The sequence below is a fragment of the Xenopus laevis genome, chromosome 1L (assembly GCF_017654675.1).
Source record: "Xenopus laevis strain J_2021 chromosome 1L, Xenopus_laevis_v10.1, whole genome shotgun sequence".
In the NCBI taxonomy this organism is placed as follows: Eukaryota; Metazoa; Chordata; class Amphibia; order Anura; family Pipidae; genus Xenopus; species Xenopus laevis.
In genome coordinates, this window is record NC_054371.1 from 213,443,943 (window position 1) to 213,464,223 (window position 20,281).

At 37.7% G+C, this 20,281-nt stretch overlaps 1 protein-coding gene across 1 annotated transcript in view; it reads left to right on the plus strand.

The window, feature by feature from the left end:
* Positions 1–20,281, plus strand: part of ttc33.L (tetratricopeptide repeat domain 33 L homeolog) — a 178,547-nt gene that overhangs the window by 90,943 nt on the left and 67,323 nt on the right. The window contains 1 exon segment of the mRNA NM_001095384.1: positions 12,193–12,274. Coding sequence (NP_001088853.1) covers positions 12,193–12,274 — 82 coding nt within the window.

Consider the following 20,281-nt stretch of genomic DNA (forward strand, 5'->3'; position numbering starts at 1 on the left):
GGGGGCAATATGATGGCTGCTGGAGGGCTGTATGATGGATGGCTGCTGAGCTTGCTGGTACAGGTATGGGGGGCAGTAATATAAATGAAAACATGTTGTATACTTTCTTGCTTTCTTTATTTAATAACCATCATGGTAAGGATGTAAATGGTAATGCATGACAGGGGGGCGCTGATTGAAGCTCTTGCCTAGGGTCCCAAACTACCTTGGCCCGGCACCGGCAAGGATGTCACTCATGTGAAAAAAGTTAAGTCCTATTAAGACAAACCCATAAATCCATATGCCTCCTCCCCTGTGTATAATACAGTACCCCAGCATATGATTAAACACCTTAGGGGCCCCTAACAATAATTTCCAAATTTTAACAAACCCCCAGAACAAATACCAGACTTACGTTCCATAGGGATCATAGGTCAGGCAGAGTATGGCAAACACAGGGAGCAAAGAGCAGGCAACGTATGACACACACAGGGAGCATAGGGCAGGCAGAACAGAGCAGGAGACAGGAAAATCAGGACCAGTCTAATATGTACTACATACAGTGACACAGTGCTGGTGCCCCATTAGCATTTTATATAAAGTGTGAACAGGTGAACAATGTGGGCAGTATCAGTCTGGGTCTCAGGTGTGAACAGTACAGGCCTTTAGGATTTAAACAATAGACGTGTCACAGGTGTGAACAATACAGGGTATTAGTCTGAATTTGAGGTTTAAACTATGCAGGGACCAGTTAATCTCTGCAGTGATACCTTTTTTATTATACAAATGGTAAGCAGACACAACAGGCAGACATTGATGTGGAGGGCCACGTAAGGGGGTTGCCTGCCGCCAGTTGGACAGCCCCGAGTTAAGTGATTATAATCACTTCTGCTTTAAAGATAATCAAAAGTCCATTATGCAGGGAGTTGGTATGTAGGCTGGTAATCTGATTACTTCACAAGAACCAGAATGTTAGACACATAGACACATGGTGGTCTGTTTATCAACTCAATTTCTCTAAATGTCAGGACACACAGGCAGATTCAGGGAGATTAGTCGCCCGGTGACAAATCTCCTCTTCTTCGGGTTGACTAATCTCCCCAAATTGCCTCCCCTGCTCGCCGCCGGCTAAAATGTAAGTCGCTGACGGGATGGCACTTGGTCCGATTTGTTTTCCAAAGTCACTTGAAGTTGCCTCACGAGGAAACTGCGGGCGACTTCAGAAAACAAATTGATCCAAGGGCCATCCTGCCGGCGATTTACATTTCAGCCGACGGCAAGGCAGTTCGGGGAGATTAATCTCCCCAAATAAGAGGAGATTTGTTGCCGGCCTGAATCTGCCTGTGTGTCCTGACCCTAAAACTACGTATTTTATGACATTTATTAAAAGATCCAAATAAAAAAAGTAATAAAAATAATGCGCTAAAAATTAAGAATACCTCTAAAAAATATTTTTTTTGGACAACTCCTTGCAAAAAAAAAAAAAAAAAAAAAAATGAAAACCTCTTAAAGTCCAAATTGATTTAAAATGGTTCAATAGGATCAGCGCAGCTCCTATTGACTTCCATAGGACCTCAACAACTTTTACCTGGCAACGTTTTGTATTAGTGGTTTTTAAACTTAATAAATCACATTTTTAAAGCTTTTTTTTTTTTTTTTTTTTAAAAAAAAAGAAAATCCTAAAATTTTTAGAGATTCGTGGGAAAAAATGAAATTTGTTAATAAATGGGCCCCCATAGAGTAGTTGCGTTTGCCCTATTAGAAATGTCAAGAAATTGCTCAAGCCCTATTTATTGAAGAGACTGCCCTTTAAAGAGAAACATTGTTAAAAGTCATCATGCCTCGATATGACCTCAGAAATGTATTTGTGAAAGTTTTATTCTGTTTAGCTATGTATAAGATGAATGTCAAGAATTTGTTTTACTATTTATATGTACGGTGTAAAGTCCTCACCCCATTATGCAAGCATATTTTTATGTTAATGATCAACAGGTGAAGGTTTTTTGAAGAGCATTAAGAAAATATTGCATTGTAAAAGTAATTTTTAGTTCTCCAAGTTATCCTTCTCTCTGCCACTATATTTTTCTTGATAAGCAGGACCTGTTAAACATTTATTTGTGTTTACTGCCAACAGTCCAATAAAGGAGAACTAAGACCTTAAAATGAATATGGTTAGGATAAGATGTTCTAGATGACTTTTCAGTGCATCCTTTAGTTATCAGAATGATAAGATGTTCTAGATGTTTTTTCAGTGCATCCTTTGGTTATCAGAAGGATAAGATGTTCTAGATGACTTTTCAGTGCATCCTTTAGTTATCAGAATGATAAGATGTTCTAGATGACTTTTCAGTGCATCCTTTAGTTATCAGAATGATAAGATGTTCTTCATGACTTTTCAGAGAATCCTTTAGTTATCAGTATGATAAGATGTTCTAGATGACTTTTCAGTGCATCCTTTGGTTATCAGAAGGATAAGATGTTCTAGATGACTTTTCAGTGCATCCTTTGGTTATCAGAAGGATAAGATGTTCTAGATGACTTTTCAGTGCATCCTTTAGTTATCAGAAGGATAAGATATTCTAGATTACTTTTCAGTGCATCCTTTAGTTATCAGAATGATAAGATGTTCTTGATGACTTTTCAGCGAATCCTTTAGTTATCAGAATGATAAGGTGTTCTAGATGGCTTTTCAGTGCATCCTTTGGTTATCAGAAGGATAAGATGTTCTAGATGACTTTTCAGTGCATCCTTTGGTTATCAGAATGATAAGATGTTCTAGATGACTTTTCAGTGCATCCTTTGGTTATCAGAAGGACTGATTTTCGAAATGACTTTTCAGTGCATCCTTTAGTTATCAGAATGATAAGATGTTCTAGATGAGTTTCAGTGCATCCTTTAGTTATCAGAAGGATACAATGTTCTAGATGACTTTTCAGTGCATCCTTTAGTTATCAGAATGATAAGATGTTCTTGATGACTTTTCAGCGAATCCTTTAGTTATCAGAATGATAAGATGTTCTAGATGACTTTTCAGTGCATCCTTTAGTTATCAGAAGGATAAGATGTTCTAGATGACTTTTCAGCAAATCCTTTAGTTATCAGAATGATAAGATGTTCTAGATGACTTTTCAGTGCATCCTTTAGTTATCAGAATGATAAGATGTTCTTGATGTCTTTTCAGCGAATCCTTTAGTTATCAGAATGATAAGATGTTCTAGATGACTTTTCAGCAAATCCTTTAGTTATCAGAATGATAAGATGTTCTAGATGACTTTTCAGTGCATCCTTTGGTTATCAGAAGGATAAGATGTTCTAGATGACTTTTCAGTGCATCCTTTGGTTATCAGAAGGATAAGATGTTCTATGTGACTACTCCACAGAACGGCTTTATAAGTTATCTGGTGGATGCTCTTAGTGACTGCTCCTTAGAGATCCAAAGTTATCGGCACCACATTAACATTTTGGTATGGTCCAACACCTACACAGAAAGAAGAAACTGCAATGCATAACATTAGATTTTAGGATCCACCTAGTCTGCAGCATGAATAAGAACAACAGGTGAGAAAAACATTTGAGCAGTTTGGGGTCTTGATTTAAGGCAGTATTATCACATGTCTCAGACTAGGATTTGATCTAGGGCTCATCTGTTGGTTTCTACTTCTATTAATCAGCCTTGCTGAATGTAAATTGTGCAGTATTTATGACAATTAAAAGGCATTCGCTATTTGGTCATCCTTCCTTCTCAGTGCTGGAATCTTGTGGTGTTCTAGCTGTTCATCGGTGGATTCTAGAAAGCAGAGTAGTTATTCCTCTGTAGTGCTGAACACAATAGCAGTTTGCAGTTCACATTATGAGTTAAGTCGTGTTAATTACTCAACCACTTATCTGCTGCTTTCATCTAATGTATCCCTGGGAGGAACATTCAGAGGTTTACACATTTTATGATAGTGTTCCATTAAAAACAGGAACTTTCACCTGTAATGTTTGGTTTAATGTTGACTGTGTATAGTCAGAAGGCTACCGTAATGCAAAACAAACCACTTATAGACCATTAACATTGTACATTGTATATAAATTCTGCTCATGTTCCTTAATGTATGAATAAAGCTTTTTGCACATCGATTGAAACCATTACAATTTGCTTTTAGCTGTGAAAGCCAGTGTTTAGAGTTTATTTGTATTGCCTCTCACAAGTCACACATGTCAAATTCAGCTCCAGGAGCATTTCTGCAGACCATAACCCATGGATGGTACCAAAAGAATTGGCTTTTCCCTTGGAGTGATTCAGATATCAATAGGGAGTCCAGAAAATCCAATCTGCCCAGGACTAGTTAAGTCTGTGTAGGGCACCAGTGTGAGCAGATTATTGGCATAAGGGCCAAATACCCAGATAATTCACAACTGGCCCACAAGGTGGGGCAGCAGAACCAGCTACTTGTTGGTGACCTGACAAAAGAAGGTCTACCCATATATGTCCATCTAGAGTAGATTATGGTCAGAAAGTTTGTGGACTGTAGTAACTGAAGCCACCGAACTGATTAAAAAAGAAATGGAGGCCTTGGCAGGTTGTTCAATAAATGAGTATGTTGTACAGGTACGGGACCTGTTATCCAGAATGCTCGGGACATGGGGTTTTCTGGATAACGTATCTTTCTGTAATTTGGGTCTTCATGCCGTATGTCTACTAGAAATTAATTTAAACATTAAATAAACCCAATAGGCTGGTTTTGCTTCCAATAAGGATTACGTATATGTTAGTTGGGATCAAGTACAAGCTACTGTTTTATTATTACAGAGAAAAAGGAAATATTTTTAAAAAATTTGGATTATTTGGATAAAATTGAGTCTATGGGAGACAGCCATTCCGTAATTTGGAGCTTTCTGGATATCAGGTTTCCGGATAAGGGATCCTACCTGTAGTTACAAAATCCACTTGTTTTTGGTATAGAGGCAGTTTTGTCACTAACATTCTTCTTATTAGTATATCCTCTGCTAATACTGATGTATTATTATGGTCAACAGCTGTTACACTATGGGGCTCATTTATAAACTTTGCGCGGGGCAGATTGTTCGCACAGTGAATACATTTGCCCTGCGCATGGTTACATTTATAAAGCTGAATAAGAGTGTGCAAACAGAATTGCGAATTTCTTTTTGCAATGCGAATTTCTATAAGAGCTTTTTAAATAGCGAAAAATCTGAAATTGCTAATATTTATGTGCACACTCTGCATTTGAATTACGCCACAACTTTGGTGGCGGGGAAAAGATTCACAATACAGTTTGGCAAATTGCGAATTTAAGCTATTTTCGCACACAACAACCTCGCACAGTGGGCGCCCTCACGCAAACACCCATCTCATTTGCAAGCCATTATTCACAATGCAAATTCTCAAAATCCAGAAAGACGGAGTGCAATATATTAGCGTTCAGGGAAAAGCATGGGCAATACAACAATTTGCAAATAAATATGCGCTGTGCGAACTTTATAAATGACCCCCAATGTGGGTTTATACTTTTCACAACATTGTTTCCTCCAAAATGATCCAAATTATCCTAGCAACCATGCACTGATTTGAATAAGAGACTGGAATATGAATAGAAGTCTGAATATAAATAATAAAAAGTAACAATAACAATACATTTGTAACCTTACACAGCATTTGTTTTTTAGGTGGGGTCAGTGACCTCCATTTGAAAGCTGGAAGGAGTTAAAAGAAAAAGGCAAATAATCAAAAAACTATAAAAAAATTAGACCAATTGAAAGTTGCTCAGAATTAGCCATTCTATGACGTACTAAACGTTAACTTAAAGGTGAACCACCCCTTTCAGCTTTACAAAAATATGCCATATCAACAGTCCACTGTATGTGTTGCCCTATACTAAACACAGTTCTGTTGGGAATCTTGAAGGTTTATCGGGTCTTTAAGATTCAGAAATGTAAACACAACTACTGGAAACCATTTTGCCCTCTCTGGTGTTCTCTGAATGTGATATGTATTTATCAAAGATAAAGATATAGGCAAAACAAGTTCATATTAACAACATAAAGTCTGAAACGGTGAGGCCTATTTATCGAAATTCAAATTTGTGTAGTTTTCAACTACGAGCAAACGTACATTTAAAAAAAAAAAACCACATATGTCCACTTATTATTAAAAGATATGGCTATAAAATGCGTGAACAAATAAAAATGCAGCATGAATCCGAATAAGAAAGAAAACCCAGGCCTAGGGAGGCAAATTGTTGGGGGGCGGCATGCGGCTCGCTCATCTCCAACTGCGGAAGAAAAGAAGGTGAAAGAGGTGCAGGTAAAAAACAGGCGAGAAAAACTCCTCAAAATAACTAAATATTTTAAAGTTTACCAAGGACACCTCCCATTGACTTCTACATGACCAGGCAGCCTTTAGATGGCATATTTTTACGTTCGAGTTTTTCGGGGATTTTACGCTTAATAAATCGTGAACATTTTTAACCATTTAAAACCATTCTGCACATGCTAGGGCTAAAATGTTTGAATCGTGAAGAAAATACACATGTTAATCAATCGCCCCGATTGTTTAACATTGAGAGAAGTGAAATTTAAGTGCAGATTTGTTAAGTCTTGAAATCTGTAACAACTTTAAAATTTGTTAAAGGAAAAGGAAAGGTGCTAAAAGTAAGCCACCCCCAAGTGATTGTATATACTTACTTCACACCCGCGGTTCTCCCATCAGCAGAAAACTGCACAGGCCCAGGGGTTCTTCAAGCGAGCCCCATGGAGCAATCGGCTTCCAGGTTCTTCTTTCTTCACTCGGGATGCGCAGTAACGAGAAAAGCCGACTTTTAAAGAAGTAGTTGGCTATTTAATTCTACTGAGCATGCGTCTGCCCTGGTAAATTTGAAGAAAGAAGAAGAACCCCCAGGCCGGTGAAGTTGCCCCGGGGTGTGAGGTAAGTATATATAATCACTTTGGGCACCCCCAATTAAATATGCCTTTCCTTCTCCTTTACTCATTGGTGCAAATTGCAAGTGAGGGATCGATGATTTGGGCAAGTCCTTTTGCATTGGTGAATGTTAAGGGCCGTGGCTGATGGTGAGATTTGTCACCCATGATAAAAATTTACCACTTTGGGCAACAAATCTCCCAAAAATGCTTCCCCACTGGCAATAATTGAAATTGCTGCTGGTAAAACCTGTGCCTCAAAAAAGTCGCCCACAGAGGCAACTACAACTTCTGGCGAATACAGTATGAGGTCTTGTCAGTGTGGCCACCTATATGCACAGGGTCGGACCGGAGCTTTGGGGGCCCACCAGGGCTGCAAAATGAAGGGCCCTTCTGGTAGTCCCTGGGGGCCCTCCTGACCACCAAATTCTCACCCCAGCATGTACATATGTGAACGCTGCGGTGCCAAAGGAACCAGTGTTTATGGGGGAGCAGGTCTGGGCCGGGGGCCCACTGGGTTTTTCCCGGTGTCCCGCCGACCCAGTCCGACCCTATATATATATATATATATATATATATATATATATATATATATATATATATATATATATATAAAGCCTTCTGTCAGGAATGCTATTACACAATCATCTATTTATAGTACCAATTAAAAATGTATCATGTCTCTTTATTGTTTGCACAAAAGCAGATTGAAAGTTTTGTTGGGAACAAAATATTCAGGAACATATTATTCTGTTCATAATTAACGGACTCGCTTCATAGATACAAAAATACCTATTTCAATATTCAGCGCATCGACTGGACTTTCGCTTAAGTATCCTTCCATAAGTCCATTAAAAACGAATGAAATCAAAAATGAAAAATGTGCCTTTATCTGATGGGATTTTCACAAGATGTGCAGCAAATCAATTTTAGACTAAATAGCTGGAAGAAGTCTGGCGAGCGCTCGGTACTATAATATGATTCCAGACCAAACAAAATCTAAAATAACTTTCTCAATCACTGAGATCTCTTTGGTGTATCTCTGATCTGCCAAGAAAGGGTAGTTAAGGGGGTAGATTGTAAGCTCGTGTAGCCTATTTGATAATAGATAATGGACTATTCTGCTGTGAATGTTTCAGTTCAACATAATGCATTTGACTATGTTGAGCAGCTGAATAACATTCAGGGGGTTATTTATTAAAGGGATACTGTCATGGGAAAAAAACTTTTTTCAAAATGAATCAGTTAATAGTGCTGCTCCAGCAGAATTCTGCACTGAAATCCATTTCTCAAAAGAGCAAACAGATTTTTTTATATTCAATTTTGAAATCTGACATGGGGCTAGACATATTGTTAATTTCCCAGCTGCCCCAAGTCATGTGACTTGTGCTCTTATAAACTTCAATCACTCTTTACTGTTGTACTGCAAGTTGGAGTGATATCACCCCCTCCCTTTTCCCCCCAGCAACCAAACAAAAGAACAATGGGAAGGTAACCAGATAACAGCTCCCTAACACAAGATAACAGCTGCCTGGTAGATCTAAGAACAACACTCAATAGTAAAATCCCATGTCTCACTGAGACACATTCAGTTACATTGAGAAGGAAAAACAGCAGCCTGCCAGAAAGCATTTCTCTCCTAAAGTGCAGGCACAAGTCACATGACCAGGGGCAGCTGGGAAATTGACAATATGTCTAGCCCCATGTCAGATTTCAAAATTGAATATAAAAAAATCTGTTTGCTCTTTTGAGAAATGGATTTCAGTGCAGAACTCTGCTGGAGCAGCACTATTAACTGATTCATTTTGAAAAAAACTTTTTTTCCCATGACAGTATCCCTTTAAGGTTCGACTTGTGTTTTCCACAAAAATTCGAGTTGATTTTTTTGGTCAAAACTCACTTTTCCGTGTTGCAAAAAATTCTCAAAATGGTCGAGATTTATTATACCCCGACCCTAGAAATAACTTGAATCCAAAAATACACCATCTAAAACCTGTCGAGGTCATGTCGGAGTCAGTGGCAGAGCTCCCTTGAACCATCTGAAGATGTTAATAGCCTTCGTGATGTTTTGAGTGTTTTTTGGAGGGTTTTGCCTGAAAACAAAAAAAAAGTTTTTTTTTAAATTCTAGTTTTCGGGTTGCACAACTCAAACTCGTAGAATTACGTTTTTTCTTAAGTAAGATTCTATTCGAATTATGAGTTCATTCGAGGTATAAAAAACTCATACATTTGACCTTTGATAAATAACCCCCTCAGTGAAGTGTTAGGGCTCAGTGGCAGTGCTGAGCTCTAACACTCCACCAAACCATTAATCTCCAACACTTAATATACAGTGTGCAAAGGGATTAAGAATTGAGAAAAGATTTTTTGTTGGCATTTTTTTTTACCAAGTATAATCAGGGTTACTTGATAAAGGAGGGGGTGACTTTGTGCACCCCAGTGGCTGATATTTACTACAGTAGATTCTCAGCCACCTACGATTTGATGTGTGTGATAGATAAAAATGCGATCAATGGCAAATTAGCTTTTTTATAGGTTGATCCATGACCTGGAGGCAGGAAGGAACTCTCTACTGTAGTGATCTGATTATTTATTTCAAAAACAGATTCACCAGTCAGAAAAGCACAGGAGATTCAAATAAACACCCAAGACCTATCAATTGGTTTAATCCAAAGTTTAGACATATTACTTAAAGGAAAACTTCACGCTCAAAATGAATATTTAAGCAACAGATAGTTTATAACATATTAAGTGGCATATTAAAGAATCTTACCGAACTGGAATATATCTCTCAATAAATATTGCCCTTTTACATCTCTTACCTTGAGCTACCATTTTGTGATGGTCTGTGTGCTGCCTCAGAGATCACCTGACCAGAAATACTGCAGCTCTAACTGTAACAGGAAGAAGTGTGGAAGCAAAAGACACAACTCTCTCTGTTAATTGGCTCATGTGACCTAACGTGTATAGTTTGTTTGTGTGCACCGTGAATCGTAGGATCCCTGGGGGCGGCCAATAATTCTTGGCAAATTTATGATTACCCAATGGCACATACTACTAAAATGTATATTATTATGAAAATGGTTTATGTACATGAAGCAGGGAGCTGATTTATTCAATATATTTTTATAGAGACCTACCTTGTTCGGCAGTTTAGTTTTCCTTTAAATAAGAACTAAACCCAGCTCATATACCTTCTTTAGAAAAGTCATCTAAACTATCTGCACAGGTTATTGAAATGAAAGTGTCAGTATATTTTTAAAGGGATCTCCCTGGCCTCTAATTTAAATGAGCAGCCACGACACCGCCATTAGCAGAGGTGGAAATTGAGTGATGAATTCAAATAAGCAACATTACTTTTGAGCAAAATAAATATAGTGGTTGAGTTACCATGCCCTTTAAGCTTGTTTAGCTTTGATTACATAGATGATTATACTGGAAGCTGTTTCTTTCTCTGTCTCCCTTCACCAAAAGTAGGAAGGCAGTTGCATGTGCCAATTGCCAGCCACTACCAGAAAAGAGAGGGGGAGTTGGATAGGTCCAGGTCCAACTCACTCTAAATTAAGAGTTTAGGACTTAATGAAATGGGATAAATGCTACATATTTTGCAGGTATGAAGTAGACAAGTGTGCATTAATCTTAGTGGCCAATGAATTGGGCCAGGGCTTCAGGATTTGGTTTCGTTTTTTACTTCTTTAGGCTATAAAAGACACGTGCTTTGAGGTAGAGTCTACATTTGCACCAGCCTCTAGATTTGCACCAACCTCTAGATTTGTACCAGCCTCTGAATTTGCATTTGCCTCTAGATTTGCACCAGCCTCTAGAAATTAACCAGCAATTCATTTTAATCAAACACAGAAAATGAATGCAAGTTGTGACTGGTTGCTACATTTTACTGATTTGTAAATGAGGAGCACTCTCTCCTGAAGGTTCCTGATTTATTGTGTCAAATTAGTTGTATTTTAGTACAAGTACAAGCTACTGTTTTATTATTACAGAGAAAAAGGAAATATTTTTTAAAGATTTGTATTTTTTGATAAAAATGGAGTCTATGGGATAGGATAGATGGCCTTTCTGTAATTCTGAGCTTTCTCGATAACGGGTTTTCGGATAACAGGTCCCATACCTGTATTATTTATTAACATGCATTCATACGAAACTAGTTGGATAGTGTAATTAGAAACAGTTCAACCAGAGTTATATTAAATAGGTGTTGGTTCTGTTGGTTCAGGGTCAAAGCTGTCTCTTTGACCTACTGTATAACTCTTACCATGGAACAGAAGTAAATTTCTTAGAACCCTTTAAGTTGGTGATCGCTGGAAGCTGTACTTCAACACCAAGGGGGGTATTTACTATAGTCTGAAAACCAAAAACTCAAAGCTTTGTGTGTTTTTTATACTATAAAATTCTGAATTTTTAGTGGAAAAAAAATAGCTTGAATTTTTTCAAGATTCATTATATCCTGAGGATGGAAAAAGTCCAAATCTGAAAATCTCAGAACTACCGAGGTTGAATATACAGTAAGGGGCACAATTACTAAGGATCGAATTTCGAAGTGCTGAAATTTAGAAATTCGCCTATCGAATTGAAAAAATTCGATAGTCTAAGTTTTTTTGTTTGAATTTAGCTGTTAGCTGTTTTCGATCGAATTAAAATTTAAATGATCGATCGAACAATTTTCAAATAAAAAACTTTGACTTCTAAAAATATTTGAAATATTGGCTATAGGTTCTAGGAGGTCCCCAAAGGCTAACATAGCAATTCAGCAGGTTTAAGGTGGCGAAGTGTCGAATTCGAGGTTTTTTAAAGAGACAGTACTTCGATTTTCGAATGGTCGAATATTCAACGTTTTTTCAATTCAAATCGAATTTTGGCCTATTCGATGGTCGAAGTACCCAAAAATTACTTTGAAATTCGAAGTTTTTGAATTTGAAAATTCACTTCGAATTCACTTCGACCCTTAGTAAATGTGCCCCTACGTCAATGAGAGAGGTCCCTATCCTATTTTGGACTTGTTGGGTAGAAATCTGAAAAAATCTGGCTTTTCGGGGAAAAGCCTGAAAAAATAGTGCAATTCAGGAAATTTTGGATTTTTGCTAGATTTTTTTTTTTGCTAGATTTTTTCGTGTTTGTCCCCAATCCAATTAAATAGTGCTGCCACCAGCTTGTCCTACTTCAGCCGGAGGTATTACCTCCCCATGATCCAGTGAGGGGCCATGACTAGTGATTCCCATCATTCCCCCACATGTATGAACTTACTGAAAGGCAATTCCTTGTGATGTTTTGCAGACAAAAAGAAGCTCTGACAAAATGGGATGAAGCAATCCAGTTAACCCCAGGAGACGCCGCTTTGTATGAGATGAAGGCGCAGGTAAGAGAAACACTATTACACTATTAAATGCTGAGACTTCTTATAGTTCTGTCTTATAGTTTTACTTCATTATTTGGAAGCCTTTATCTAAAGCTGCTCCTCCCGAAAGCCAAAGTGACAGGAATCAATGAGTTTGAACTGGTGTTTGTACCAACGGGAAGAACAGGACTAAATGTTCCTTTAACCTACAAGTACAGACTCCCTGATTATTTGGACATTCCATTACAATATGGTTGTCATCAATACTGAAACAACACAGTAGAAATGAATGTTATTTTCAGAAGCCTGCGATGCTTCCAGTTTTTTTTTTGCCTCTTTTCAAAATAATGGGACACGAGTTCCTGTTTCAGACAAATTATATGTAAATAATCATATTTCCAGGGTTATGTAAATAGTGATTTATTAAGGTTATTAGGATAACATTAACTTACCCCAAAAAGGAAAAAATTAATCAGTGCAAAGTTATTGTAATTTAAAGTCAGCTTGAAATAAGGTTATTAAAAACCATTTGCCTTAACCTTGTAACTCTTAGCAACCAGTTCTATTTTTTTTCTTATTCTTACAGCAGTAGTCTTGTAGAAATTAACTGCTAATTCGTTGCCATGGGTTACTGCCACAGTTCCAAAGTTTTTACTTTTCACTCCAGCATCACATGTTTTTCATATTTAGAACATAGGCTTCATATATATCAATACGATGGAAAGAACAGTTAGATTAGTGATGTTCACCATTATTACTATTCTTGTGTAATGTATTTAAGAACCAATGAAAGTGGGAATCTGAAAGGAAATATTTTGTCATCATTCCATCCCTGGCCAGTTTAGGGTATGCCAAAGAGCGTACAACTCTGGAGAAAACATCCCAGAGATTCCGATTGCCATCTTGGCCAGCATTTGCATTACAATTTTGCCTTTAAAGGAATTGTTCAGTATAAAAATAAAACTGGGTAAATAGATAGGCTGTGCAAAATAAAAAATGTTTCTAATATAGTTAGTTAGCCAAAAATGTAATGTATAAAGGCTGGAGTGACTGGATGTGTAACATAATAGCCAGAACACTACTTCCTGCTTTTCAGCTCTCTTGGTTTCCACTGATTGGTTACCAGGCAGTACCCAATCAGTGACTCGAGGCAGGGCCATAAGGGTCATAATTGTTTGCTTTTTAATTTGACCTGCATTCTGAGGATCAATTGTAAATTCACTGAACAGTTATGTCCCATGTGGCCCCCCTTCAAGCCGCTGACAAACTCAGAGTTAGAGCTGAAAAGCAGGAAGTATTGTTCTGGCTATTATGTTACACATCCAGTCACTCCAGCCTTTATACATTACATTTTTTTGGCTAACTGACTATATTAGAAAGTTTTTTTATTTTGCACGACCTATGTATCCAGTTTTTATTTTTACACTGAACTGTTCCTTTAAAGGAAAACTATACCCCCAAAATGAATACTTAAGCAACAGATAGTTTATATCAAATTGAATGACATTTTAAAGAATCTTACCAAACTGGAATATATATTTACATAAATATTGCCCTTTTACATCTCTTGCCTTGAACCACCATTTCGTGACTCTATCTGTGCTGCCTCAGAGATCACCTGACCAGAAATACTACAACACTAACTGTAACAGGAAGAAGTGAGGAAGCAAAAGGCAGAACTCTGTCTGTTAATTGGCTCATGTGACCTTACATGTGGTTTGTATGTGTGCACAGTGAATCTTACGATCTCAGGGGGCGGCCCTTATTTTTTATTTTCTATTTATGATTACCCAATGGCACATACTACTAAAAAAGTATATTATTATGATAATGGTTCATTTACATGAAGCAGGGTTTTACATATGAGCTGTTTTACTCAGTATCTTTTACATTGTTTGGGGGGTATAGTTTTCCTTTAAGGCAGATGGGAAAACAATCATTGTATCGTCTGTACCACTTAAAGGTGTTGTTCACCCTTAAGTTAACTTTTACTATGTTATATAATGACCTATTACTAGCAATTTTGCAATTGATTTTCATGATTTATTTTGTATCGTTTTTGAATTATTTGGCTTCCTCTTTCCAGCTTTCAAATGGGGGTTGCTGACCCAGGCAGCCAAAATGTTTTGCTCGGTCAGTCTACAATTCTATTGCTATTGTTACTTTTTATTCCTTATCTTTCTATGCAGGCCCTTGTTTATCTCTCGTTCAAACCGCTGCCTGGTTGCTAGGGTAAATAAGACCCTGGCAACCAGATAGCTGCTGAAATACCAAACTAGAGAGCTGCTGAGCAAAAAGCTAACTGAAAAACTATAAAAATGAAGACCAGTTGCAAATTGTCTTATCAATATCTGGGTCATACTAAAAGTTACTTAACGGTAAGGGCACACACGAAGATTCGGGGAGATGCCCCCGAACTGCCTCCCGGCAGCTAGAATCTAAATCGCCGGCTGGATGGCACTCAGATTGCTTCATTTTCTTCATTCTTCATTTTCCTCGTGAGGCAACTTCGGGCGACTTTTGAAAACAAAGCGCTCCGAGTGCCATCCCACCAGCAATTTAAATTCTAGCCGGCGGAAGGCAGTTCGGGGAGATAAGTCGCCCCAAAGAAGAGCCGATTTATCGGCGGGTGACTAGATCTCCCGAATCTTGGTGTGTGCCCTGACACTTAAAGGGGAACCACTCCTTTAATATCACACCCCCTGGGTGGCTTTGTGCTCTCGGATATTTAGCTTTTCTAAACATATTTTACATGGTAGCTTCCAGTTTTTGTGATCCAAATCAATAGGCATTTTGACAATTAATATGAATCAAAAGAGGTAAGATGTCCATTACACAGCAGACTATATTGGTCAAGACATTTAGGTATATTTGTGCATGGGATACAATATTATTTTGACAATTTAAAGTACTTCTAACAAAGCCTGAGCAAGTGTAAAGCCAATAAAAGCCATCGAGCCTGGTCAGGACACAAAGGTGCAACACTGCTGATGTGTCTCTATTAAATGTAATTAGGTTAGCTCAAATGGGAACCACAACCAAGACATTCATATATGTATATATATATAAGTACTAAAGCTTGCGTGCAGAGAATAGGAAGTGTTTGTTCTGGAAGTCACATTAGCTAAAATACATACTTTGCTTTTTTTTCTGTAATTGCTGCTTAATTTGCTTAGAGATGATCATTTTTGGTCATTGCAGCATCAGTGTCTTGTAGCATTAATGGAACTGTAAAGAACAAAATATCTGCATCCAATTGGATTTTAGATTTTATTCTATAAGTATCCCGTTATTAACCGTTTGTGAACAGATTAAAGCCTTCAACTCTCTCTCCTAGCTGGAGCCTAGCAGAATAGTGGAGGTAAAGGGCATCGAAACATACAGAAAAAAATTGTGGGCGCCACTGGGTCTTAAATGGGAACAAAAAACTTCTTGAATTAAACAAATATAAAAAAAGTTTCAGTGAAACCTCGATTTTCTATCCCCTAATTTTAAGTTTTCCTTTATTATTCATCCCTTTTTTGTGGTCCCACCTATATATTATGCAAAATACATCTCCCTGATTTTACATTCCCACATTTTACACCACTTTTTTCTGGTCCCCTGAAAAAGTAAAATGGGGGTTCCACTGTACTTGACTACGACAGTTTCAAAGATAGTTGTTCTGACTATACAGTCGAGAATACGTTCAGAAGGTAAACGGAAAACTCTTCTGATGTTGCTCAATTTAGGAGAGAGATGACCTTTCTTACGACTTTCCTGAGCAAAATAACTAGGAATGCACAAAATCCAGGATTCGGTTCGGGATTTGGACAGGATTCAGCCTTTTTCAGCACGATTCGGATTCATCTAATATGCAGATTAGGGGTGAGGAGGGAAATCTCGTGACTTTTTGTCACAAAACAAGGAAGTACATTTTTTCCCCTTCCCACCCCTAATTTGCATATTCAAATTAGATTTCAGATCCGGTTCGGTATTCGGCCAAATCTTTCACTAAGGATTCGGGGGTTCGGCCAAATCCAAAATAGAGGATTTGGTGCATCCCTAAAAATAACATCAGAACAGTTTGCTGCTTTCCGTCTGGACATATTCTCCCTGGAAGAACTGACCAGGAGGAGGCGCTGTTAGAAAATTCATTATATTAACGGTTAATAAACAGCGTTTTGAAGTGGAAAAAAAATGCAAATGGAAAAAGTCCTTAAAAGAGCATTCTGAGCAATTTTACATTGATATTTTTCTTTTAAGTTTTAGATATCCAAAGAGTGACAGTCAATTGACGAATCAGCTCCCTGCTCTCTCCTGGGAAATTTACCAACTGTTTAGTTGCTGCTCAATAGTAAAATGCTGACAAATCTAAGCAGAACATGCTTACAAAATCACTTCAGTCTCGTTTACTACTTTTTTGTTGGCTTTTGAGCGGCATCAAAAAAAAAAAATATAAAAATATTAAGTAAAGTAAATAAAAAGAAAATAAAGGAATACATTGTCGATTGTAAGAATACCTATACATTTTTCTGTTTGGAGGGGTTGTTTAGGAGTGATTTGATTTATTATTCTTGCACTCCATGTAAAATGCAAATCCTTTGTCTTAATATTTACAACACAATGGGGTTTCATGGCGTCAGTGTCGCTGTAACTGACGTAGGTGGATCAACTCATTTCTAAATAAGTCACAGCCCTGCCCAGTTTTATTTTTGCTCAATGTAAACTAGAAATCAATGAAATACAAACAAATTGGACTTAAATTCCTTCTATAAACATGGCCCTGCTTTCACAATATGGCACTTCTGTGCTACAGCTGCACTACCAATGCTACACTACAGTATGGCTGACGAAGAAAAGCAAAGTACAACTATTAAATGACTATTATGATTCTTATATAAAGATCCATCATGGCAGGTCTAGTTATCCATCTGGGATCTGCTAATTTCAGCTCTGCCACGTAGAGGCTCACTATTCGACTGGGATGTTATTTAAGAAAATAATTGAACGTCTAAAACTCGAATGAATATTACCGGCCAGAAAACTCAAATCAAATAAGACTAAACTCGAATTGAGTTTTTTTCTCCGAAAAAAACTCAAGAGTCAGGAAGGCTATTAACATATTCAAATGGCTCACTGGACCTCTGCCATTGACTTCTACATGAACTCGGCAGGTTTTAGGTGGCGAATAGTCGAATTCGAATTGTTCCCAGGGTCCAGGTATGATAAATTCGAATTTAAATTCAAGTTTGGATTATTCCCAACTCGAATTGGTGAGTTTTGACCAATAATCCAACTCGAAAACTCAAATTCGTATTTCCAATTCAAACCTTAATAAATCTGCCCCTTAAAGTCACAGGCAGCGGAAGGAGGCCTTAAAGGATAAGTAAACCTTAAAAATAAGTGAATGTAAAATGAATGAGGGTGCTGTTCTAAGCACTTTTTGCAATGTACATTCATTTTTTATTTATAATTCCAAGATATTAAAGGATACATGTACTGTTAACATAAATTAATTTTGTTACAACAGCGCCACCTGCTGGTCATTTTCCCACCAGTCTGACCACCAAGTAGTCAAGGAAGTTGTCAGGAGAAAGAAAGAGGCTGCTCTGATGTTCTTCTGCTTAGGAAAAAAATTAGAAACCTTCTCAAATCTTTCGGGATAATGGATCCCATACTTGTAATTGCCTGTGTTTTATTCAAAGCAGGGTTTTGCACAAAAATGAGGGTGCTTTTAGTTTTAGACGGCATATGCAACAAACAAATTATAGTTAATTCCTCTGATACTAGAAAAAACTGGTCCCCTGCCAGTCTAAATGACACAATGAAAGAAAAGAGCAAACTCTTTATATTGTGCTTCATCTACTATTAGGGCAACGTAATCCATATAAAGAAAAATATCTAACTCCTCTTCAACTCTCTCTCACTCAGCTGTACCAGCTCACTTCTTGGCTCTCATTTCCTCGACAAAAAGCTCACTCTCTAATACATAATCATTCCAAATACTTGCACTGGCTTTTCCATCCTCAGCCAACACAACCCCTGTTATTCTCCACACTGACTCTGTCTTATACAATATTGTGCCATACATACAGTAACTTTTATTTAGAATATTTCCAGTTACTGGGCCACACTCCTGCACAAGCATGGGGGAGGAGAATGGTTTGTTTATACAGAGCTCAGGGAGAAGGAGAGGTTGGTATTGTGTTATAAAAACAATTATCCGATCTGTATAATAACTATGGAAATTCTTATTGTCTTTTATTAGAAGCTTTAACAGGTACCAATATTAATTAAAATACATTTGCAGCATATTTTTATACTCATGATGTAAAATGTTCTACAGGTATAGGACCTGTTTTCCATGTCGGACTGGGACGCCAGGGGCCCACCCAAAAAGCTTTGACCAGGGGCCCACTCTGAACTATTTTTCTTTCTCCCTCACTCAACCTTTATTCTCCTAGTGTCTTTTCTTTACCTACTATACTCTATTTTTCCATCTATTTATCCTCTTTCTTCTCATAGATTAGGAAATGGCCATGAAATAGGCCAAATGTTTAGCAGCATGAGGGCCACTGACACCTGGGCCCACCGGGAGTTTTCCTTGTATCCCAGTGGGCCAGTCCGACATTGCCTGTTATCCAGAATGCTCGGGACCTGGAGTTTTCAGGATAAGGGATCTTTCCATTATTTGGATTTCCATAAATTAAGTCTACTTAAATTGAATTAAAAATGAAATAAACCCAATAGGATTGATTTCCCCTCTAATAAGGATTAATTATATCTTAGTTGGGATCAAGTACAAGCTACTGTTTTATTATTACAGAGAAAAATGCTCAATTTTAAAAATCCAAGTTATTTGATTAAAAGGATAACGGGTTTCAGGATAACGGATCCCATACCTGTACAGGTGTATAATACCCCTTTCAATTACACTTTCCATTTGGGTTGCCACCTGTCCAGTTTTGACCCGGTATTTTGAAGGGCTCAAAACTTTCTGCCCGGTTTTCTGGATTCCCTTGATTGACACGGCAATTAGCCGATCGTCATAGCCCCGCCCCTGATGTCATGTACACGTCCATCTCTATCACGACCCCGCCCCCTGACGTCACGGTCCGCCCCCTTGCCCGGGCTCCACAGTTTCAAAAGGTGGCAACCCTACTTTCTATAGTAGAGACGTAGGTGTTAATATAGCCAGTATAGAGACATACCATCAGAATATGCAGACATAGGTATTATTCCTTAGGAGAATTTAAAAGATAAATGAATTATTGTTGATTGGAGAGTGGCAGTTTGGTAGATAAGCGCTATCCACAGACCCCAGGCTGGCACTACAGATGTCTCTTTGGCAAGGATGAAATAATAGACAGTTAACAGCATAAACACACGCTGGTTCTTTCAGCACAAACGTGGCAACATATGTTACTACTTTGTAATAGTTTAATATCCCATTAATGCCAGTGTTTCAGGGAAATAACGTGACTCATACTGTAAGTAGCAGGTGCATTGCCAGCGCATGGGAATCCATTCTTGTACTGTATGAAGAAAGGCGCAACTGCTGGCCACTTAGTTTGGGAAACAGTTGTTTTATTGAAACATATTTCTCGAAAATGTATTTTTTTCTCACTTTTTTTCATTTTCAGTTAGTGTAGACATCAGAGCAAACATAACATAAATTGTGTGTTAATGTTAAATCTTACCTTCATCTATCTGTAAAGGGGTTGTTCAACTTCAAATACATTTGTAATATGATGTAGACAGTGATATTCTGAGACAATTTGCAATTGGTTTTCATTTTGTATTATTTGTGGTTTTTGAGTTATTTAACTTTTTGTTCAGCGGCTCTCCAGTTTGCAATTTCAGCCATCTGGTTGCTAGGGTCCAAATTACCCTAGTAACCATGCATTTATTTGAATAAGAGACTGGGATATAAATAGGAGAGGGCCTGAGTAATAAAAAGTAGCAAGAACATTTGTTTTTTTAGATCGGGAAAGAATCAGGAGAAGGCAGCAAATAATTTAAAAAACTATAAAAAAATAAATGAGG